The sequence below is a fragment of the Pteropus medius genome, unplaced genomic scaffold, assembly GCF_902729225.1.
Source record: "Pteropus medius unplaced genomic scaffold, Ma_sr-lr_union100, whole genome shotgun sequence".
Classification (NCBI taxonomy): Eukaryota; Metazoa; Chordata; class Mammalia; order Chiroptera; family Pteropodidae; genus Pteropus; species Pteropus medius.
This window is the reverse complement of record NW_024347791.1, coordinates 16,337,190-16,363,311: the sequence shown is the minus strand read 5'-3', so window position 1 is coordinate 16,363,311 and position 26,122 is coordinate 16,337,190. Positions and strand designations below refer to the sequence as shown.

At 34.8% G+C, this 26,122-nt stretch overlaps 1 protein-coding gene across 1 annotated transcript in view; it reads left to right on the top strand.

Annotated features, from left to right (window-relative positions):
- Window positions 1–26,122, top strand: part of CDK14 (cyclin dependent kinase 14) — a 503,580-nt gene that overhangs the window by 276,150 nt on the left and 201,308 nt on the right. Inside the window, exon 9 of the mRNA XM_039878136.1 lies at window positions 20,152–20,272. Coding sequence (XP_039734070.1) covers window positions 20,152–20,272 — 121 coding nt within the window. The remainder of the gene's footprint in view (window positions 1–20,151; window positions 20,273–26,122) is intronic.

The following is a 26,122-nucleotide window of genomic DNA, read 5'->3' as shown; positions in this document are numbered from 1 at the left end:
GTACATTAAAGCCTTATGTTAGGGTGTAAAGATATATAAAAGGTATTGGTAATAATGATGATGATAAATCATTAGTAGGCCGTATTGATTGGTGCTAATGTCAGATACTGGAATGATTATTCATCTTATAGTATCTTACTTAATCCTTAAATAAGCCTCTTTTTCCAGAAAATAAAATAGAAAGTTGAGAAGTTAAGTAAGCGATAGGTCTGTAGGTTATTCTCGAGCAGCCCACTGAAAAAAGAGAGTTTATGCCACTAATTATAATATTTTCAACAGGTGATTTCTCTAAATCTAACCAATGTACTGTATACTTGAAACTAATTTAAATAAATAATTTTTTTTTTTTAAAAGGCAGGCTTATTTAGCAATGAAATTTAATAAAAAGAACATGGTAGCAGGAATGAGAAGCCTAAGCACTTATTCTACCATTTTCACTAGTTAGCTATTTGACCTTGGACTAGTAACTTTACCAGGCAGTTTTGTTTTCTTTAAATTAAAAAAATAATTTTAAAATTCCAGTTTTTAATGTTGTTAAATGCCTCTTAAAATCGATTCTCCTAAGTAAGTTTACTCTGTTTACTACCATATGTTTATATAGTTTATGGTCATTTCCTTAAAAAATACCTGTGCTAACTTCAAAGTAAACTTCTGTTTTGTCCATTAAAAAGTAAAGAAACCCCCAAACTATAGAATTATTGTCACTGCTAGCCTTATCCTGAATGAAGATTTTTTTTTAACTTTAGCATAATTATTCCAGTGACTGTAAAGAAAAAAGAATGATGAAGGACTTTTAATGCTTTCAGAAAATGTCATTTTTAAAAGTAGATTCAAGGCAAGTCTAGAGTACATTACACCAAAAGAGACTGCAGAACCCTTTTACAATTTCTCTATATTTATTGTTCTAAACTTGAGAGTAAAATAATTAAAATAAGATGCTAAAGAAAAACATCTAAAAACATATGCTCATAATCTTGTGAACCTAATCACAGTAGTCATTTAAAATTTTTTAAATTTTTCAAAATACTTTCAGTTTGATTACAGGCATACATATCTTCACATAGTAGCAATTATGACATTGAAAATATAGATTCTGTTTTTATTGCTAACATAGCAAGATTTTTCATATTTTGTTTCTATATATTAACTTTTAATAGTTATAATCAATATGTTTTTGCTTCAAAGTAGACGTTGTAGACAACTGTAAAGAAGAAAATGAACGTTACCTATTATACTTCTTCGCTAATATAGCCCCTGTTAACATGCTTCACAGCTTTTTCTGTGTACTTATGTAATGACATATTTTTCCTAAAAAGAAAAAGGTATCTTGCTTTATTTTTTAACAGCATATACATTGCTCCTTAAGGCCATATGATTTTATTAATTTGGTGAATTTTTTCACCAAGCAATCACCAGTTTATTAGTTGTCACAATGACATTTGTAGTAAAGTGAAGATTTATGTGACATACTGGAAATTCAGTAGATAACAGACAAGTGTTTTTTTCATAAAATGGTCACAAACTGTATGTTGAAATTCAATAATATTATATGTCAACATGAAGAATTCCTTTGCTTCCTTTTATCTCAATACACATAAAACGTACTCCTCAGATTTTAATGAAGAGAGAGTTTTTATGCAGAAAACCTGGATGGTCTCCTATATTAATGCTATTTTTCTCTTTTTATTTCTTTTGAACTCATTAAAGTTATTAGATATTCTTCATAGATAATAGATTTGTTCAGGCTCTTTAAATGGACATTATTTTCATTTTTAATGTGTATTTAAAGCTGAATAAGTCTTTAAACCCTTTGATTATGAAATTTCAGCCTGAGTGTCCTCAGGAAGAGAATAGTACTCATCACAAAATAATTACTGCTCCCTAATTTTTTACATACTGGTACATGGATGAATACTCATGTTGAGAGTGGCATTTAAATTATTTTTAATAATTCAACATGCAGGGCATTATAAATAATAGTTATGAATAATTTTTATATTCTTCATTATTATGTTTTATAATTCGTCATAAACTAGAAACATATCTATCAGAAATCACCTCAGAAATCACCTAGCTCAAATCACTGATTTTCTTCATTAAGATCTAATATTTTTCGGTTTTAATATTTTATCATCCAGCTATAACTGTGAGATGAATTTCTTCTTCAAATGTTATTTTTTAGTGTTTCTGTTGAATTATATTTTACATAATTTGAAATTTACCCATTACAATTTGATGAGTTTGATTAATGTATATAGTGGTAAAATCACCTCCAGAAACAAGTTTTAGTATACTTTCTTCACCTCAGAAAGTCCTCTGGTTCCCTAGAGCAGTCACGTAAATATTTTTTTTTTTTTACTGTTTTTTTTTAGACCTTAGTCAATTTGGAAGAGTGAAATCCCCAAATAATAAAACACTGCTTGGAAAATGGAATCTCAGTCTTATGAGATATTCTAGACGAGTGTTGGCAAATTTTTCCTGCAAAAGACCAGATAATAAAACTTTTAGCCATGAAATTTCTGTAGCAGCTACACAAATCTGTTGTTTTAGTGGAAAGGCAGACACAGACACTATTTCAACTAATGGATTTGGCTGCATTTGGTCTGTGAGGTGTAATTTTCCGTCCTCTGTCTTAGACATTCAAAATTCCCCTTTTTTTTTTAATAGTCAGTGAGCTGGATATAAAACATTTAGTTCAGAGAGCTTTTCAAAGGAATGCATTAGACAATGAAATAATTTGTATCATTTAATTTAGTGCACTTGTTTTTTGAAAGTTATTATTTCTAAAAGTTTCTATGTGGTATTCCAAAAGCCTGCAGATTGCAATTACAGTAAGTTAATGTTGCCCAATTTCTTTTCTTTATTTTTTTTTTCTGGTAGCACAGAGATAATAATAATAATAATAATAAGAGTAGTTTGGAATTTGTATTTGTATTGAAAACTAAAATACAAATTGTAAATCTTAAACCATACTAGTAGTCTATTAAAAGTTTCACAGGTTGTTGACTTATGTCACATTGTTTTTTCTTTTCATGTAATATTGCTACATAAATGGCATTTTTTAAAAAATGAATAGTCTTCCTTTGTTTTGTGAGTATTTTTCCTAACCATTTGAATAGTCTCGTTAAATCCTGAGGTTTCTAGAGCTTGTTGTGGAAGAAGAATGTCACCCTCAGGCTCATCGAGCATACCTACAGACTGTGCTGTTATTGAGGCACTTTTACTTACTGGAGTTTTTACCTTTGAATATATGGCCTTTGTCATATACATCTTTTCCTCCTAAAAACTCCAACTTGATAATGTTTTATTGTCTTTACCAAACCATTTTTAAGTTAAAACCTAGTAATCTTGTGGAAACTTAGCCCAAACTTACTAATTCACACATGAACAAAGATGGGCTTATCTCATGAGCCTAGGTAAGGTCAATGATTTGTAATAGAAAACTGTCACTTGTTACTTCATGATAAAAATAGTGCAAAAATGGATGTTAACATAGAAAAAGTATTTTTAGAAAAAAGAATTATATAGGATGACTTACCTTTTGACTTAAAAGTGAGTAATCTGTAAAGTTGCCATTTTTAAGACAAAAAAAGATTTATAGGAAATGGTTGATAGTGTAAAAGATATTTAAAAAAAAATCTGTGGATGTTTTGTTTTGTTTTGAAGATTAATTTCCTTGAAGTTTATATTTAGAAATATATGTTGCATTTGTTCACAATATTTGATGTAGTATCAGCTTTATAGCTATGTAATAGATTTAGAGGAATTTAGTGCCCATGAAGATATTGTTTTGTAGTTTGGGATTTTAAAATACAATCATGAGTTCAAAGCTTAATCATTCCCCATGTACTAAATTTTACTTAACTTCCAGATATATATTTCAAGTATACTTTTCCCCTTTGTGCTCTGTCAGTGAAATATTTAATGAAGGAAATAATGTGATCAATCAAAGAATGGATAGCAGACTAGAAAGCACTTTATCATTGTAGAACTCAAATTTGGTTCGAAGAAATTTCTAAATTTAAAATGGCTTCAGCTACATCATAAGATTTTAAATAAAGCTTTGTTGATGAAGATAAATGCTTTGAAAGACAAGTTATTTGGACTGACAAGATGGAGATATTTAAAGTATATTTAACAGATTCTAAAACGGACATGTGCTTCAGATGTTAGGTTTCTGTCTTTAACTCTTAAAAGATGAGACAGTTGTTTAGTATAGCACAGATGAATTTATATTTTATAGTTGACAGCTCTTTTAAAACCATGGCAGTCTTCTGGGGAACACTCTTGGTCCTCTTAAACTTAGCATGTATGATGTTTGCTGACAAGTGAGATAAATAGATTGTCAGGTTGCTGATTCTGAGTTCGAACTTCTCAAAATCTACCTGTCTATAGTCTTACATCCACTAGTTCTTGACTGTTCAGACAGCATGTGGTGAAACTGGATGTAGAAATGAATTCTTCATCGTGTGAATTATAAAAAAAATTTTTTTTAAAATTTTAGCTGCTTGGCAGTTTTTGACACTTTCATCTTAGGTAAATCTATTGTAATTTTTATACTTGCAAGCAAGTTTCCCTTCAAGGAAGTTTTTTTTTTTTTTAAGTTCAGAATTGCCTGATGATTCAGATTGCTCATGCCAGTTTATCCTGGGTCTTAGTAGCTAAACTGGCTATTATGCAGACAATCCTGAGTTTTAGAAGGCAGCTTGGTTGTAGTGGTGAGAATATTTAAATAATAGTTTATTTCAGCTTATTCTACCTAGTCATTAACTCACTGCTGTAAGCCATCAGTTTCCTTGCCATACCAGGAGAGCCTGTCATTTAGAACCAATGACTATTTTAGAACCCACATAAAGAAACATGCTGGAATCTTAGTTCGGAGGCGGGGAAGGGACAGCTAAGACGGCACAGGGCTGGGTGAGAACTTATTTGACCCTCTTTCTTTCTCTCTTTTAAAAACAAGTATTTTTTTTTTCAGTAGATAACATGCTCACACAGTAATAGACATTTCAAAGAGTAAAAATTGTGAGTATAGTGAAAATTACGTTTCCTTCTCCCTTCCGTTTCCTTATTTTCCTCCCAACAGGCAGTTGCCTTTACCAGTTTCTTGTCTCTTTCCAGAGATAGAATATGCATGTATAAACATATTTTTTATGCAAATAATACATAACATTCCCACTATTCTTTATTTTGCCTTTTCCCTTATAACAATATATTATAGTTGGTTACATATTAGTACATAGAGACTTATGGGCCTCATTGGCTGCATTTTGCAGCTATACCATAATTTAACTGTTTTCTTCCTGGAATTTGTGAATTATTTTTAATGTTTCACTATAAACAGTGTCATGATGAATAACCATGCGCATAGGTTTTTGTGGGTATAAGTATTGCAATAAATATTGGCACTGAGAATAAAAGTGCCATTGATCACTCTTTGAAACTTCTGAAACATACACAGTGAATTCCAAGTGCAGTTCAACCAGTCAGCTCAGTGAACTCATTACTCATTCTAGGACTATGCTGGTCCTGCGGGCTTTCAAGAATCAGACATGGCCTCAGTCTTAAATTGGTTAGCGTCACTCTCCAGTGACTGCGATGCTTCAATAAAGTCCTGGGTGACAAATTAGAGGTGCAGCTGAATCTCGCTCGCATAAGTCCCCAACAGGGAGGAATGACTTCTGACTTGAGGATCAGGAAGGAACTTGAGGATGGATTGGAATTAGAATTAGATATGGGAAGTGGCATAGAAAGGCACGTGGGGAGCGTATGGGAAGCATAGCTGCTACTGAAGCACGTGCTGGGTGCACTGGCTTCCACCACATGGGCCTCCTCACTGTGCTTGTCACGTGACAGACTCATTTCTGTCTCAGAACATTGGCACTTGGTGCCCTCTGCCTTGAATACTTCCCCTAGGCTTTTTAATGGTCTTCTCCCTATAAGATGATGCCCATAGGACATTGGGGCTCCTCAGTGCAGTCCCTGGTTATTTGCCCAAGTGTTAGAGAAGTTGTGTCAGAAACAAGTGCCTCATGTTCCTGCACTCGGCTCTTCCTCTGATGCCACCATAAAAGTATCTCTCATGATGGCCTTTTGGCACAGCTGGCTCTTCTCTGATGTCTCACACTGCCACAGCCATTCTGGCCTCCTTTGTCATCTGTCCAAGGGTAAAACAGTCCTTTCTCTTAGGCTGTTTTCCTCATCTCTCTGCCTGGGACTGGTTTCTGTGTTTCCAAAGCGAGTGTAACCCAAGGATGCTTGGGGTCTTGCTTCCATCCACTAGCAGTAGGATAGGGGCCTCTGGCCTGCTGTCCTAGTAAACAGTCATAGCTCTTAATATTTATGCCAAAACACAGCCAACAGCCCAATATCAGTGCTCTCTATAGGATTTAGACTTAAATGTTGCTACAAGTTGGGCTTTACTGGTCCTATTTTCTGTAGGATAGAGAATATCTCTGGCCACATACCCTTTCATCAGTCCTCCATGTTCCTGAAAACCTCTGCTCAAGAGCTAGGGGAAGCATTGGTGTCTTGTCTTTGTATTTCCCAAGGCAGCAAACATCATTCTCAAAGAAACCCAGAACCTCAGACACCTATTAGCTCTAACAAAACGTGCACCCAGTTTACGTTAAACCCTTTACTCTTTCTGAAACATCAAGATTCAGGTTAATTTCACAACTTGCCCCAGAACAGTGGGTAGGGACTTGCTTTACATTTATATAATAGAAATTCCATTAAGTTGGTTTTCTTAGATTAAAGGAACAGTCAGCCTCAGGGATAAATTCACGTTTCTTCCTTTCGTAAAACTGAATAGCTGGAAGCTTTGAAATGAGTGTTTTTGTAATTCTCTTCATCAGAGTTTTTTAAAAAAAATCTCTTGGGTCTGGACACTTCTTTCTATGCTTAAGTCAACTCCGAGAGGCAGCTGAGTTGCCATGCCATATAATTGGTGCCTGACATCATCATAGTTGGGATCCACACTGATTTAACACTTCTGAGCCTAACATTCAGAAGTGGGGTTGCTAGTAAACGGAGGGAAGTTGATCCCCTATCCAAATGTGGTTTGGATAGACTTAGTCTTGTCTCGGTCTTGCATTTTCCAGAAGACTCAGTATTCTCTCAGGATGCAGAAGGAGTGGGGAGTGGTGGTAAGAAATGGTGCAGTTATAAGAAATGATACTTGTTCATGGGGGGTTATAATATAGATGGAGAGATAAACGGATAAAAAGATGAATAAAACAGTTTTGTACACTTACTGCCAGTGGAGCTGAATAGAAGGCGAGATGTAATATAAAAATTTGGAGATGTTGATTAATTCTTACAGTTTCAGTCATCTAAATTTTAAATGTCATATTAGATAAAGTTTAAGAAATTATGGGATTTGTTAGGAAAGAAGGTCTATCGTTTACATTATTAAGAACCAGTAGCTTGTGTGTAAATAGCCCTATGGTTTAATACCTTTTTTTTTTTAACATATATATGAGCATTATAAAGAGATTAAAGTATTTTATCTATGTTTTGGGTTTACTTCTTACCAAAAAATTTGGATCATGAGATTTTATGTGATTCAGTTTTACTCACATTAGGTTTTTAAACATTTTGAAATCCAGGGACAGATTTTCTATAAAAACCTGACACAACGTCCAAACGTATATAACAGGTAAAAGCAGAGGTGCTTTGGCTGGAGTGTGTTGGGTTATTCTCCCTGTTGGCTAAGATGACATACACCTGCCATCTGCTATGGGAACACTGTCTCAGGGGTTCAGGATAGGGGACTGTTCTCACTGTATCTGCCAGTCCAACAGTAGGCTCACTATGGGCCAGACACCATACCAGGCAAATGGACCATGGTCCTGCCTCCAAGGAAACTGCAGTCTTGTGTGGGGCAGGTGGAGCTGACATGAAAATGAATGGCTTGGGATGTCCATGCAAGCTCAGGGTTGCACTCACTCAGAGAACAGAAGAAGGCTCATTACGTGGGCCAGAGAAGGGAGGGCAAGTCAAGGAAGCTTCTGGAGGACTTGACTAATAGGGTTTTGGAGGACTAGTAGGAGTTCACAGCTGAGTAAGGCATTCTAAGATATGAGACCATATTGTGCCAAGAAACTGATATGAAAGCAGATATTACAGTTAGTATGATAGGCTACTAGCAGTTGGCTAGAACACAGAAAGGAATAAGATGAAACACAGCTGAAGTCATAGCAGGAGGTTTATTCCTTGGAGTTTGGACCTCAAGATAAAGCCCATAGGATCCCCTAAGCTCTTTAGCAGAGCAGCAAGTGACCTGATCAGACGGTGTTTTAATTAACGGTAATAGCTGATATGTATTGGGTGTTACTATAGCCCTAGTGCATGATTAAGCATCTTCCATGCATTTGTCATTTAATTCGCACAAATGCCCTGTGAGTCAGGTGCAGTCATTGTAACAGGTGATGTGGCAGCTGGGGGACCAATTGGGAGCTTTTTCTAAGGTTCAAGACCCAGAAGAGTAAGTCTGAGGGTCCAAGGTGGCAGTGAGGACAGAAAAAATGGAGCGGATTTGAGGCAGTGGAGGCAGAATGGACAGAACTGTGGACCTCAATTTCCTTCTCATAAGAAATGATATAAAACTGAAAGCAGCAAACAAGCAAGATGAACAAACAAAAAACTAATAGACACAGACAACAGTTTAGTGGTTACCAGAGGGAAAGGGGGTTGGAGGGAGGTCGATAAAGGTAAAAGGGGTCAAATATATGGTGACAGAAGGAGATTTGACTTGGGTGGTGAACACATATTGCAATATACAGATGATGTATTATTGAATTATAAACTTGAAACCTATATAACTTTATTAACCAATGTCACCCCAATAAATATAATAAAAAAATAAAGAAATGATATAGACTGCATAGATACTTGCCAGCATGAAAGCTCTGTGACTTGTCTCTGCAGTGATTGTGATATATATTTATTTAATGGAGTTTATATATCCTTGAAAATATTCCTCAAATGCTCAGTATAACTCCTTTTGGAGATTTGAAGTTTATTTGTTTGCTACATTAATGATGCCCAACTCCAATTATAGGACAACCAAGATTGTAACCAAGTGTCACAAAACATCAGATCTTCAAAATAAACATGTATATCTTTTAGTAGACATTTTCTTCTAATTATAAGTCTGAAATTTTGTACTGGGTACAGTGCTGAGACCCCCAAAATATAACTTGACTTTTGCTCAAAGAGTATGATAAAAGAAAAACTAAAAGCATGAGAGAAAATAATTCTGAAAAATTGGACAGCAACCATAAAATAAAAAATGTATATATATATTATAATGTTTCGGTATGACCGAAACCTATTTTCCCTTGAATTGGCTCAATAATTGCCTCAATAATTTGAATTGATTCAGTTGGACATTTACTGTTGTAAAAACAAAAACTTCTTAGTTCAAGTTTGGAAGTAATTGTGTATTTTCATCTCATGGAATATTTTAAAAATTCACTTCAGAAAGGATACCTCAGAACTTTTTCTTTATGTGTTGTTATTACATATCCTTCAGATTCGCTTTAACCACACCCAAGTTTGAGGTTCCTGAAAAAATGAGCCCTCAGAGTCCTGTAAGATTAATATAATAGGTTTGCTCCCTACTCCCCAATTATTATTATTTTTTTAAATTTCTAACTCACAAAGTTATCACAGCCTTCTGACTAACCGCTCCATTTCTGGGGCTCCTGCCACCCTCTGCCAATTTCCACTTCACAACAAAGAAGGAAACCAGCATATAGGAGCTGTTCTCATTACAGCAAGCAAATCCTGCTTGAAGGTTCCTGAGCGTTTCTCCTGAGTACTTCCCTACCGCATTTTTCTTTGAGGGCTTTTTGTATGACTGTTCTGAGGCTCTCTGGGCAACATTAGTCATTTTCTCTTGCGTTTCCTTGTATTTTTAGAACCTCCTTCCAGTAAAACCAGCTTGTGTTTTCTCTTCACTCTGCTTTTTCCCCGCCTCCCTGTCCTTTACCCCATCCATCACCCTCTCTCACCAGGCTGACCTGTCACCATTCTTAGGACCCACTCAGTCCATGCCACTGCCCATCTGGAACCCAGGAACATGTTTGTTCCATAATTCCCAGTCTTCTTGGGGAGGCAGTGGCACTATCTGCATTCAGATCCTGGCACAGCCACTTAGGACTGTGTGACCTGGGGCAAATTAGTTTCCTTTCTCTTAAATTGGAATACTAATATTTGTACCACCTTCTAGGTTGTTGTAATGATTAAATGATATCATACATTAAAAAACCCTTAGAGCACCCTAACAGATTGTAATTGCTCTATAAATTCTCGTCAGGTGGCCTCTGTATTATGAGTACTAGCGTACCCATCGCTTTTATATTTTAGTATTATCTGTAGTAAGACTAGGTAAGAATATTGCCGTCTACGCATAGCGTGCACGTGTGTGCACGCGCCCGCACACGCACACGCACGCACGCACACACACACACAAAATGCGGTGATTTAGGAAAGAGATAGAAATGCTTTTCTCCTAAGCCTCCCAGAGGAACACTCACTCTAATTTCTTATTTCTCTTAAAAGTTAAAAGAAATAAATGAGAGCATACGTTGTCATTTCAAATGTCATGTGTGTACGATAGTTTCATCTTTCTAGATTGGCTTCTTTCCTATTAAGTGCAAAGCATACATCTGGCATAAAATAATTATTCTTACGTTATTTGAACTAACTATAGTTGTGATTATTCAATAAATAATCTTTTTAACATAAGTGCATAGTCATAATATTTTGGTTATATATTAATTTATAAACAAATTGCCTAAAACTTCTGAGTTTTATGTCTTCATTTGAAATTTAGATTCTTATGATGAATTTAGTATGTTTTATCTTTAATTTTTAAAAATTGGAAACAAATCAGCATGAATATGGATATTCATCAAAATTGCCAATTTAGTCAGGTTATGAAATTCATTTTCTATAATGTGTTGTCATCTAGCCTTGGAATAATAACACCGAGTTTCATTAACTGAGAAGCAGAGACTAGAAAATAAAATGTAAACCAGTGAACTGTGAAAATGATGATATATTCACATATACTCGATTGAAAATGATTTTGCATTCTTTGCTAGCGCAGATGTGATGGGACCGATGAGGTGGAATTATTTACTTTAAGGGCTTTTTAAAAACTTGAGCATATATGATCTTTATGCATTTAACGAACAAGGTTTTGAGTAATATTTTTTTAGGATCACTGAGTTTTGGTACAAGCATACCTCAGAGATGTCGTCGGTTCAGTTCCAGACCACTCCCGTAAAGCAAGTCACATGAATTGTTTGGTTTCCCAGTGCACATTAAAGTTATATTTGCACTATGCTGTAGTCTCCTAAGTATATGTTAATAGCACTATGTCTAAAAAGCATTGTATGTGCCTTAATTAAAAAATAACATTATTGCTATAAAATGCATCTGAGCCTTTAGGGAGTTGTAATTTTTTGCTGGTAGAGTCTTGCCTCAGTGTTGATGGCTGCTGACTGATCACAGTGATGATTGCTGAAGGCTGGGTGGCTGTGGAAATTTCTTATAATAAGACAATGAAGGTTGCTGCATTGACTCTTCCTTGCACAGACAATTTCTCTGTAATATGTGATGGTGTTTGATAGCAGGCCCACAGTAGAACTTTTTTCAAATTGGAGTCAATCCTCTCAAAAGTTGTTTCTGCTTTGTCAGCTAAGTTTATGTAATATTCTAAATACTTTGTTGTTATTTTAACAATCCTCTCAGTATCTTCACCAGGAGTAAATTCCATCTCAAAAACTACTTTTCTTTACTCATCTGTAAGGAGCAACTCCATCTGTTCAAGTTTTATCGTGAGATTGCAGCAATTCAGTTACATCTTTAGGCCTCACTTCTAATTCTAGTTTTCTTGCTATTTCCACCACATTTGCAGTTACGTCCTCCACTGAAGTCTCGAATCCCTCAAAGTTATTCTTGAGAGTTGGAATCATGTTTCTCCAATTTCTGTTAATTTTCAGATTTTGACCCATGAATCATGAATGTTCTTAATGGCATCTAGAATGATGAATTCTTTCCAGAAGAATTTCGTTTTACTTTCACAGATCATCCGAGGAATCACTATCTATGGCAACTATGGCCTTATAAAATGTATTTCTTTAATAAATAAGACTTAAAAGTCAAATTACTCCTTGATTTATAGGCTACAGAATAAATGCTGTGGTAGCAGACATGAAAACATTAATCTTATTTTACATCTTCTTTAGAGCTCTTGGGTGACCAGGTACACTGCTAATGAGCGGTAATATTTTGAAAGGATTTTTTTTTCCTGAGCAGTAGGTCTCAACAGTGAGCTTATAATATTTAATAAACCGTCTTGTAAAGAGATGTGCTGTCTTCCAGGCTTTGTTGTTCCACTTATAGAGCCATAGGCAGAATAGAGTTAGCATAATTCTTAAGGGTCCTAGAACTTTTAGGATGGTATGTGAGCACTGGCTTCACATTAAAGTCATTAGCTGCATTAGCCACTAACAAGAGAGTCATCCTGTCGTTCAAAGCTTTGAAGTCCCACATTAACTTTTCTCCAGCTTTGAAAGTCTTGATGGCATCTTCTTTCAATATACGGCTGTTTTGCCCACATTGAAAATCTGTTGTTTGGTGTAGCCACCTTCATTAATTAGATCTTCTGGAAAACTGGCTACAGCTTCTACACAAACACGTGCTGATTCACCTTTCACTTTTATGTTACAGACATGGCTACTTTTTCTTAAATCTCATAAACCAACTCTGCTAGTTTCAAACTTTTCTTCTACAGCCTCCTCACCTCTCTCAGCCTTCATGGTATTCAAGAGAGTTAGGGCCTTGCTCTCGATTAGAGACAGTGTTGTGGCTGGTTTGATCTTCTTAAAACTTTCTTCATCTCAGCAATAAGGCTGTTTTGCTTTCTTATCATTCATGTGTTCACTGGAGTAGCACTTTTAATTTCCTTCAAGAACTTTTTTTGCATTTACAACTTGGCTAACGGTTTGAAAAAGAGGCCTAGCTTTCAGGCTGTCTTGGCTTTTGACATGCCTTCCTCACTAAGCTTAGTCATTTCAGGCTTTTGATTTAAAGTGAGAGACCTCTGATTGACTCTCACTTGGACACTTAGAGGCCATTGTAGGGTTATCAGTTGGCTCTCACTTGGACACTTAGAGGCCATTGTAGAGTTATCAGTTGGCCTAATTTCAATATTGTTGTGTCTCAGGGAATAGGGAGGTCTGAGGAGAGGGAGAGAGATGGGGAAATTGCCAGTCTGTGGAGCAGACAGAACACACACAACTTTTATCAGGTAAGTTTGCTGTCTTACATGTGCAGGGTTCGTGGTGCTCCCAAACAATTACAGTAGTGACGTCGAAGATCACTGATCCCAGATCACCATAACAAATAAATAATAATAAAAAAGTTTGAGAATTACCAAAATGTGACACAGAGCCACAAAGCAAGAAAATGCTGTTGGAAAAATGGTGGCAATAGACTTGTTCTACCTACCTTTGATTTGTAAAACACACAGTAAAGGGCAATAAAGCAAAGTGCGATTAAATGAGGTATGCATGTACTTCGATGGACTCTGAAATTTTCTTTGTCTGAACTATGGGTCTGCATACTTTTTCTTAAAGGGCCAGATACTAATTATTGTAGCCTTATGGGTCTGTCAATTTCTCAGCTCTGCTGTTTAGCACAAAAGCAGCCAAAGACAATACTGCAGGAATAGATGTAGCTGTGTTTCAGCAAAATTTATTTACAAAGATAGGTAACTACCTTGACAGGCTGTATTTTGTTGAGTCTGATCTCAGCCTCCATATTTTACATACAACATAAGCAAGAAGATATAAGTGACTTAATCAAAGAGACACAACTAACTAGTGTCGGCACCATTATCAGGCATTTAATTTTTTCATATCATAAGTTTTCAATATATACAAGCTAATGCTCTGACAAAAAAAGCATATTTCTTATCTGGTATTCAGCCAAAGAATTCTGACTAATTGCTCTTACCAGCATGTCTGTTAACTTCATTTAAAGCAGTATTTCCCAGAGAAGTATATTTTTTTATCTTTTATACAAAATAGAAAAAGTAAAATCTTCCTATGTATAAAATATAATTATTTAAATATTTCTTTTCTTGTTTAGAATGTCTGTGTTAAAATGTTATGATCATTTCTGTTATTTAAAAAGAAAGATATTTTTAAAATTGTACCCTTTAGGATAGCCATAAATTCAGCATAATTTATTAACTTTAAAATTTTAAAGATGATTAAATAAAATCAGGACAAAATAAAATCTTCTCTTAACATGTTTAAATGTCTTCTTGACTTAATTTTATTTTATTAGAATTGATTTTCAAAGATTCCTCTTATACAATTGACTCTGAGAAGTGCCCATCAAAAAGGATTTTGGTATCCCATGAGTAGCTTTTAAAATAGAAGTCTGGATAGAAACAAAACCAAAAATATATCAATAGAGGAAAGAAAAAGATATTGTAAGCTCAAAACTTTTTCCCACTTTCAACAACATCATATGATATTAAATGTATAGCTGACTCTTGAACAACATCAGCGTTGGGGATACCAATTCCCTACACAGCTGAAAATCTGCATTTAACTTTTGACTGCTGAAAAACTTAACTACGGATAGCCTACTGCTGACTGGAAGTTTTACCAATAACAAATAATCAATTAGCACTTATTTTGTATGTTATATGTATTATATACTGCATTACAATAAAGTAAATTAGGGAACAGAAAACATTAAGAAAATCATAAAGAAAAGAAAATACATTTATGTAATCTATTAAAAAAACTCCATGCAGTGGACTTGTGCAGTTCAAACCCGTGTTGTTCAGTTGTCCTCTGTATAAAAAAAGTAGACTTGTTCCTAAAATGCCCACATTTTCTGCTTTCGTAATGGCGAATATGAGACAAGGGAATTGGAGGATGTCCAACTTTTGTTTATAGGGAAAGATTGGACATTTAAGTCTTTTATTATTATTCATACTGAAGATTATTTCAGTTAATCTTTAATTTGCAATAAAATTAACTTCAATAAACATAGATAATTTATTGTCTAGAATCTATCTTGAAATTGATAACTATTTGCCATGGACAGATGTGAGACTAGTGTAACAATCCAGCAAGAGATGGTGAGGTGGACCTAAGGAGAAGGAAGGAAAGAGGGAAATTATAAATCAAAGCCATTCGATTTTGTAATTTTGTAAGTGGAAGAAATCTATAATGAAACAAGACTTCTGGCTTTGGAGAATGGATAGATTGTGATGTTTAGTCGTGAGTTGTAGAACATTGCAGAGGTAATACTGGTTGGAGAACTGTTTGAGATACCTATTGAAGATCTAAGTGATATTTTTTATGTAGAAATCTAAAGATTTAGGGGAAGATTAAAACTAGAGACATATGTTTGAGATCAACAGCATATAGATAGTAACTGGAGAGACAGGATTAAATAAAATCATCCAGGAAAACTTGTCAAGTGCAGAGATAAGAGGCTAATGCCAAACCTCATGCAAACACCATTAAAAAAAAAAAAACTTTTTGTTTTGTTTGATGGTTGTTTATTGATATACTCTAAGAGCAGCAATAAAGAATTTTCAAGCAACTTTAGCACATCATAAGATACTTAATATAAGTCCTCTAGTAATGAGAGGACTCCATTAAAAATTGGTGTAAAAAAGGAAATTGCCGACCAGTTCCCATGACTGTGGAATGAGAAAGAAATAGAAAAGCCTTCCTCTACTCTTCCCCAGGGACTGACTCATAGAATAGAGAAGTCTCTCTCTTTTCAGCCTAAGTGCCAGATGGTAAATTATTACCCCAGTAGTTCCTGTCTGTTTGGAATCAAGTTTTGAATAAAGGAGCTCCTCACCTAGAAATATTGATTTTCTGATTAACTGAAAACAAGATCCTCTTTTCTGATTGTTTGGTTTGGGGAATGAGGAATATTGAGAGATAAGCGTGGGAGTTGCTGTAATATAAAAACAAAACCACCGACAAGCACAAAACAGTGGCACATCCTCTGGAAGGATTGAAGTGGTGAAAGATACTCCTTTACATCTTATTTTAGTTGACTTCCGCAAATTCATCTAGCTTTTGCCATTATGCCACTTTAGAAAGAAACAAGTCAGTGTTGCCACTTCTTTTTCAATCGCTTAGTCAAAGCAGAGACATGAGCGTTATTATTCTTGAGCCCCTATCCTAGGTTTGTGGTTTTCTCCATAGAGCTTGAGAGATTACTCAAGTCTCCAAGCAATTTTACCTCCAGCAAAAAGGAGGCATTGGAATTTGAAAGAATAATTGGACATGTGTAGAATATAAAATCTAATGTATATCTGTGTACAGCTAAAAGAGCTTTTACTGTTTGGGAACCTAAAACAATTTACTAATAAAATGCATTTGCTCTGGACTCATGACATAACCCTGTATTAATGATGCATATGGCCTTTGCAGGAACTCATGGTTGGGGTTGTGTTGATTGCCTGCAGGACAACCTCATACCTGTGTCTGCTGAGGAGTTACGTAGACCCAGATTTGAAGCCCACAGACAAATCCGAGCTGTAGATAAAGTCTTGTGAGAAATCACCTATGGATGACAGTCAATAACCTGGGGCATCAGCCACAGTTACCCACAAAGCATATACATTTGAGAAAGCCCTAGTTTGTATAACCCTGGACAAAACCAGTAGTAAAAGGGCAGATAGAGGAAGATCCCAGGAGACCATGTCACTCCTGTTAACTCGAAATGAAGGGAGTAAATTTAAAAGAAAAGAAGTGGTCAACAGTGTCCATTGAAGCTGAGGGAGCTATTAAGATAAGGCCTGAAGAGTCTCCATTGGTTGATGCTGAGTGATTGGTCAGCTTAGGGCAAATATTAGAAGTACTGTCAGGTGATTTATTCTGTGTTCCTGTCAGAAGATACAGCTAGGCTCAGGGTGGCAGCAGATGTTGCATAACCATCTTAAAGGGATATGAAAAGGAATTCTTTGATTAGATAAGAGGTTAACTATAAAGCTTTGGAACTCTTCTGGAGAAATCTAAGATTCTGCTGTGCTTCATTGCCCAACTTTGAATAATTGGTATGAATGGTAAAACAGCAAAAAGTTTTACCATAGTTTAGGGTCTTTGATTAGTTAGAAGTGGTAATGTCTTAAAGTTGGATACTCTGACTTGTGAAACAAGCCATTTAAGGTGCCCATAGCAACATACACCCTTTCAAATGCACGTGCTCAGCCAAAGCAGCCGTGTGTAGGTAACCTGTACTCATCTGGTTAGCATTTCACTTTGCTTTTTGACTTTTAATTCACACTAAACATTAATGCAAGAAGTTTTGATAATAACCTGTGAACTTCATCCTTTTTAAAAGGTAGTGTAGCTCTCTTCCTGTAGTGTAACCATAGCAACTGACAAGGAACAGAGAAAGAAATCTTTCACACATGCTGTGCTAATTAATCCTGTCCTACTGTTTTCCTTCAGCTGGAGGATGCAGTGTAATAAATTTTGCATGAGTAAGCGTGTTTTGATGCATGAACTGTATAAATACATAGCAATATCTTTATAGAAATATTTATAAAAATAGTTATATATTCCTACTTCAAAGTATACGTTCTTTTTTTTATTTTTATTTTTTGAGTCATTGTTTTAATAATTTGCTTGCTCTCTGAAAAGTTTTGGGATTTATTTGTCTTTTTAACCAAACAGAAATATTTGTAGGGTGAAAACCTTTTGTTTATCAGTATACAAGACACTTTCCACAATAAGCTGTTTTAATACTTTATTAAAGTGAAATGAATTTTTCTCAAGCAATGCAGAAGAATGTACCTAAAAAATATAATAGCATTCTTCAGTATATGACACCATTAAATGCAACCTATTTTAAGAAACTTAACACATTGAAAAGTTATATAGAAAACTCATTTTCACTGTTGATCTGGGAATTTATGTGGCCCATGTGAATGGAGTTTGGATAGTCCTTGATCTGAAAATGTGGGAAGGAGGAAAATAATGTAGACTAAGCTTTTTCTATTTATATTTTCCAGAAATAGTTAACCAGCTTTATAAACTTATGTACAGAGTGAACATAATTGACCTGAATCAACATATAATTATTTAGATTCATACTATCTAAGTTATTTATAGGTCTTGTTCTCCCTTTAAAACTGAGAATATCGTGGTGTGTAGTATCGTGTGTGTGTGTGTGTGTGTGTGTGTGTGTGTGTGTGTGTATTTATAAATAGCCTGGTATTCTGAGCTGTCAAAGAAAATCTCAGATATTTTCATTCTCCTATCCCTCTGGCCTCCGTTTCTGTCAACGGGGCTTCAGGAAAACCAAGAGCGTCCAGCCTGAGTGTTTTTGGCATCCCATTTGTCTTTACAATAGCATATGGAACGAGTCAGAACTTATTTCAGGACTTGTACTTAGCTCTTTGGTCTCCTTATAGAAAGATGCTTATTGGAGGAACTAAATCTTTTGATAAAATTACAAAATTCTGGAAACACTACTATCCTGATTGTCCTGTTGTTCAGTTTTGCCTGAATCGAGATAGAAAAAACCTTACAGAGAAAAGATGAAAGGGATTAAGAAGTACAAATTGCCAGCTACAAATATAGTCAGGGGGATGCGAAGTACAGCATAAGGAATATAGTCAATAATATTGTAATAACTATGTATGGCGTCAGCTGGGAACTAGACTTATTGCGGTGATCACTTCATAAGTACATAAATGTCTAATCAATATATTGTACACCTGAAACTAATATAATATAGAATGTTAACTCTAATGAAAAATAAATTTAAAAGAAAAAGAAAGTAGAGGTTGTTATGCAAATCTGTTATCAAAAATACTTATTCTCTTCATGCACATAAAAGTTGGGGACCACATATGTGTATGTATGTTTGTATATAATCTGTAGATTTTAATATGGAATACTTATAAACATTAACCAATTTTTAATATACTATTGGATTATTATAAAAACCGAGCTGTAGAAAAAAATCACGTTACTGTAATCATAGCTGAATTAATTAGAAATTCTTTGTCTCACCAGCTGTCCTATTAATTTTAATATTTACATATAGTAAAGGAAATATCAAGTGTTTAATAAACAGGAAAAAAATCATGTTCCTAAGTAATACATAAAAATTTAAATAATCAGAACATGAAAATGAATATGTTATAGTAAAGTATTCTAAAAATATAGATGCTTTGAGCATCACAGTGATAATTACTTTACACTTGTCATTAATGAATGTTCCTAGATAGAAAGCTATTACACAGATTTTTTTTCTTTTAAAAAATAACATCTATAGATTTTGTGATTTTTAAAGAAATTATATATTCATTGTAGAAAATAGGAAAAATATGTTTACTGTTATTTTTTCTATGCATAAATATTTATGGTTGTGAGAACAAACAGCACATACATTATAACTTAACATATTATCATGACCATTTTCCCAGTTTTAAAAAATTCTTAGAAAACATTTTAATTTTATTTAACAATTCCTTTATAATTTATTTATATAGTTTTCAAATGAGCATCCTGAATAATTTCCTGGTGAATGTTTCAGAACACTGAAACCAAAGAAGTTTTAGAAAAACTCTTTGAGAAAAGTGTCATACTCTCTTCTTTCAGATTCATAATATCCATTAGAAAAATTAAGGGCACTGAGAAGTCTCGCTGTATGGAAACTTGTTTAACTTATTAAACAATCTTTTCTGAAAAGAATTTGACCTTGAAATGCTTTCTAATGATACTTATTTATAACTCTCAAAGCTAGAGGTCCATGAAACATTCTTTGGAAAGTCCAGGAGACGTCTAAGCTTCTGTTTAATATCTAAACATTTGTGGCTCATTTGTTTACTCTCCTGGGATTTTATTAGATTCATGATGCTTTATTATACAAATGATTTATTGATTTGTAGCATATATTTGAATCAAATAGACCACAATATGTTTCCCCAACCTTTCTAGTACCTTCACATTGTGTTCGTGATCCTGTATTACAATATCATGCTTGACCTTTTAAAACTGTGAACATTCAAATTTAAATTTCCTTTTTCTATTAGTGCCTATTAAAATTCTTTATGTTTCATGTAACCCACAGGTCTTGCAAGAGCAAAATCTGTCCCTAGCCACACGTACTCCAATGAAGTGGTTACCTTATGGTACAGACCTCCAGATGTCCTCCTGGGCTCAACCGAATATTCCACCTGCCTTGACATGTGGTGAGAAATGGAAGCTTTTCTCTCTAGCTAATCTATCTGTAGTGTTTGGTCTGGGTCAAGCCTGGACAAACATCCTAACAATCTGAATGAAGATTAATGGTGGAGGAGTGTTTGCTTGTGTGTGGCAGTAATGCTGGATTTAAAAAAAAAAAAAAACATGACTGGGAACATTTCCTAATCGGGGACTGAATTACAGATGGTGTCTGTAATGGTTCTTGATGGACAGGGGCAGAGAGATTTTTCTAACTGTTCATACAGTGATTTTTCTCCCTAAAGGTTTCAATTTGTGGCTTTAATTTATATCAAGGAAGTGTATATCACCAAGCAGCAGTACGGGATCAGAAGTAGTAGAAAGCATGTTTAAACTGACAACAAAACTCAGATAAGTGGCCTGAAAATTTTGGTGTAATTTTAGGCGCTAAATTTGGTGCAGTATACCTCTGAAAATTATTGGTATCAATTATCAAAAATGAAATAAAACAATTACTTTCAAAAAGTATCACAAGTTTAATTTCAAGAGAGTTTCGGTTTCACATGATGGTTTACTAGAACTTAAAAATCTATCATAGGAGGCCCAAAGACTGGTGAGATTTAATGCACAATTATTACTAATGATAAAATATAATGAGTTCCCAGTCTAGTATGATCTAAATCAAATAATCGAATAAGAGAATAATCTTATTTCTAGCACCCAGAAAAGGCTTACTTGTGATCGTTGAAAATGTTCTTTAATTAATAGAAATATCCCTTTTCTAGATTCACAATTGTGTCCAAAGCAAAAGAATTCACATAGCATGTGGTTATTTTATAGCAGGAATCGTCTTCCATGAAAGACTATGCTCCCATATACAGAATTCAGCTACATGTTCATATAATGTTTATGATCTCAATAAAACTTCAGCATGTGTTGTTTATCTTACTGCCATGTACTTACTTCACAGCTCTGCCTTCAGTAATCTTGGCTTTTAGTAAATTAGGATGTGATGAGGCTTGGCTTCTTCCCTCATGTTTTGGATCCAAATATTTTATGGTGAGAAAACAATCAAGTTCCCTGTGATATAGAGTACAGTGTTGATTTTCTTAATTTAGGTTCCAGCAACCCCTCTAGGAATGGAATTTGGGGATCTTTGAAACCACTGAAAATATAGACAATATTTTGTGTACACATGGATATATTTATTTTTATGGAGTATAGATCCGTAGCTTTCATTAGAGCTATAAAAGAATCTTGGTCATCAGCCTAAGATCTGTTGCCATAGACTTGGAAGAACGCTTTATAATAAATCTGATACCATTGTAATTCATGTTCCAAAACAGTGTGAATAAAGATGACCATCTTTGAGGAGCTGAACTAATCTATTTTTTTATCTTACTTCCTGGCCTTTATTTATTTGTTTTGGATATGTTTTTTATACAATAAGATTTTTTCCCCCCAAGTCTAGGAAGGAGCTTGGGCAAAATAGATTTTTTGATCATTAATTGTAATGGAGAAAAAATTAGAAATAAAGGTCAAAGAATACATCAGGATATCAGTTACTAACTTTCTCATTCCCTTCCTCCTTCCTGCCTTATAGTTGAGTGTAGGCTATGCAAATAATCATTACTTAATATCTTTGAGTTATGGAATATTTTTCCTTATTTTTTGAGTATGGAAATTCTGGGTTGTCTTTCAGAGAAGTCAGTTAAGGATTCTGCTATTAGAACATAGTTTGGAAATATTTGTGGCTTGGAGCCAGTTTTCTTTTAGTGTTTGGCAGTTCAGTTAAGACCTACTCTCATTCATAATCTGGAGAAGCTGTTTTTATACACTGGAGAAGCTGTTTTTATACAGTGGCTAATTTTTCCCAAACCTTTAAAAATGCTCTTTATAAGTACAAAGAACTACATGGATTGTGACTTGCTGATAAGTCTGTTTCTGATAGGTAGTATTTGATTTCCTGTCTTTTTTTTTTTCTTTCATGTGCGTGCATTTGTTCTCTTAAAGAAGAAGGCTTGGGTGCTTTCAGAGACATAACGAAGCAGAAGAAGAAGATTGTTATTTAAGAGAAAGAGAGGAAAATTGATAGAAAATAGTAGACCTCAAATGTCATTTTGTCTGCATGCCAGGATTATTCATCAGCAAAAACAAATAGTGAATGTGTTAGCATTTTCCCATGCTTATTGGCTCTTCATTTCCAAACCCTAAAATCTGAGTTATGTCTATGCCATTCCTGTCATTCTGAATCTGATTTCATTCCAAGCCATTTTCCAAGAGCCATTTTGTTATTATCCTCTAAGCCAGGTAAAATGTACGTATTTTTTCAGTTAGAGAGACGTTTACAGGGCACTGATTTTTGCTGGGTATTCAGAGACCTGGAAATGGGACTATAATTGAGTTATGGTTCAGCTGCACCAAGGAGAAGTACAAATATTAACCCACGGACAATAGCAGGGAGGCAGGTGGCAGTGGTTTCAGGCTGTTTTTACAGTTCATTTACCATCCTGGGACAGTAGGGTAGTAACTAAAAACTAACGATCCCTACACAGTGTTACATTTTCCAGTTTTCTGTTTAAATAGCTGCAGGCAATAAAAATATTAATGAAGACACGTATGCATTAACACTGGCAGCAAGCGATGGAAATCAGCTCCCCACTTTATGATTTACTGCTCTAGGTCTTCAGCACCATGGTGTATGCGAATATACTGTGTGATTCGAGCACTCATCAAAAAAGACAGTTTTTGATACTTTTGTCTCCTTCCATGAAGAAAGCTTGAAGCAGAGGAATAAAATGGGACATTGTCTCATGTCTAACTTCTCTTAATTTTTGGATTTCATAACTCTTTGAAAGTCAAGGCATAGGAAATCATCTTTAAGCTTCTAAACCAAAAGGGCTTACCAAGTGCTGAAAACTACATTAAGAGAAATGCAGACATGAAAAGCAGCTTACCTGTGTATCTCCTTCCTTGTCAGGGAGTTTGGTTCTGGCTGTGGAGGTCATTGCTCTAAATAAGCTTTATATTCTTTTATAGAAGCTCACAGATATGTTTAGAGAGACATTTGTTTTCTAAAGCAGAAGGTCACTTGGGATTATTTTAAGGGATTGATTTTTAACATAAGGTGACTAAGTTATCTGTACTAATAAATAATTATCTCATCAAGATCGTAGTGCTTTAGTGGGGGGCCACAATATTTATTAGCACTACCTTGTGGTATCAGTTACAGTGCTCACCAACATGGTGTGTGAAGAATGATAGCATGTCGGTCTCTTCCTTTTATCATCTGTTTAAAAGCTAATTAACATATTAGCTGTGCTTGTCAAAATGTGGGGCAAATCATTTATAAATAAGCCTGTCAAATATAATGAGATTGCATATTAAATCACCCTTTCCTCTATTACATCTCTGATTTAAGATTAAAATTAATTTATTTAACATTGTAGCAGCTGGGTGGTTAGAAAAAATTTCCATATCGGTCTTGATATATAGAAAAAAAAGTCACCATCAAAATTGATTTTGCATATATCAGAAAAGAAATTGCCTATTTATTGAGTATTATAAGGCCATTTAACATTAGTTTTTATTAAATAAGCCTAATCACCATATATATTGGCAACATACAGAGTTCTGTCATCATCCTTAGTAATCTCTCTTGAACCGAGGAAATTTATGTAATAAAATAAGGTTTGTGAGGACTCAGGTTTATTTACCAGTGTTTTAAGAGAGAGAATCATAAATGAATCCTACGATAGCCCCCATCTTGAGTAATTGAGTAATAGCGGTAATAATAATTGAGTCTTAAGTAATAGTAATAATATTAACAATAATAGGTACTTTTATTGAACACAAACTGTCTTCTAAGCTCTCATACATTTTATTTGTTTTTTTTCCACACTAGAAAATAACTTTTGATTTACAGTTCTATAAAGCATATGAACTCTGGGCTGTTATACATTTTAATGACCTATATACTGTACCATGATACAGTGGAAGGAAACAAAATCCAGGGAGACCGGGTAGGACAGCGAAGATCACGTAGTCAGTAGAGCCAGTATTCACACTCAGGGCTAACCTATTCCCAAGCCCTTTCCCTTTACAACGCATTTCTAATAATAATGATTACGTAATTGGCTTTTATTTTACTAGTAAAGGAATTTTAAAACACAAATGCAGTAAAATTTTTATTTTATCACTTAGATTATGCTCTGAGACACGTTGGATCCTTCGTGTACTTCAAGTAGAGTGTACGGCTTTCGCGCTCACGCAGCAGCCCTGAGGCCTGCCTTTCTCCTCTCACATCAACATTCTGTGTTATATAGTTTTATTCAAGGAGGAGTTTCTTTGAAATAAACTTACATGAATCACTGAATTGAATACATTTTCACGGGACTAATACCTCTGTTCACATGTATTTTCCCAACTCCTAACCATTACTTACCACTTCTGCTAAAATGAATGAGTCCATTTAAAAAAGAATGCTAGTAAAAATGAGAATTTGAGTTCAGTAGCTACATAAAGTCATTTACATATTTCCAATTTATGTTCCAATTTCCAGCATATTTACACTATTTACATATTTTCTAATTAATCAGGTCATATGACCAAAGAGGATTCAAGTTAGTCACTGTCAGAAGTAACAACTCTAAGAGCTCTGGTGAGCTGCTCAAATAATATATAATCCATGTGACTTGTTGGTGTAGCCACTGACAACGGAACATAACAAAAGATCTGGTGACAGTCAGAAGAGCATCTAGGTGGTCGAAAGCTGAGCTCAATGGCAGCCATGGTTTCTGAGCCCACCTCCAGTACCAAACTCCCTTATAGTGTCTTGAGTGATCTTATAGTATATCTCATCCACACCAGGATACCTTTGAGAGTTAATAGTAATGCTGCCAGGATAGTAGGTATAAAACAGGGATTTAGCTGTGACATGTGGTCATCTCTCTCAGAAAGCACTAGAGCAATGATTTGTTAAATACCAGTAGTCAGAAGAGACTCGATGCATTAGAGTGCTTAAATCACACTGGAGGGACTGCTGGCTACAAACTCAAATTCCTTGCGGAAAACTTGTATGACATTGCTTAATGATAAATTGTCTCCAAAAGTGCATTTCTCTAATATTAGATTATTATGGCATTACATTGCTGGATTTAACGATGGCTTTGGAGTGCTAACCAGTTCCATTTTTCTATCAAAAGCTTAGCATGGTTATAGTTTTAACATACCGCGTTGTTTATCAGTGTGTGTTTGTAAGAGGAGGAGCATATGTGTGTTTTCAATGGGTATATTTGGTCATTTATTTAGTGATATTGGTTAAATAATAATATGTAAAATGAGGCCTTATATATAGTCTTCACTAATACCTTGGAGGTACTGCAGATAAAGCAATGAAGCAATAACACGAGTTGAAATATTTTTGCTGGTGGAGGGTTTTACATTTAATTTGTAAAAAACTCAATACCTGTGAAGTGCAATAAAATGAGATGTGCCTGTATAGCACCCAAGGGTGCTATAGGATATATCGAAGAAATGAAAGCTGCTATTTTTAGTTATAGGAAGATTAACGTACCATTTATGTCTAGAGAATTAGAGAGGAATTTGGTCCAGGATGTTCTCATCTTGAGAGAGAGAGAGAGAGAGCGCGCGCAAGCGAGCGCGTGAGTGAGTGAGCACGTGTGTGTGTGTGTGTGTGTGTGTGTGTGTGTAATTTGGAAATATAAGGGCTCAAAGTTTAGAGAACATTGGTTGTATATTCGTGCCTTTTGTGTTTTAAGTTGTGTGTTTATTCCTGTAGAAATCAATTATCTGATCATGTACCAAGCAGTGAATTTGCTACATAAAGGTGAGGCAATCTTGTAGTAGAAAACACACTG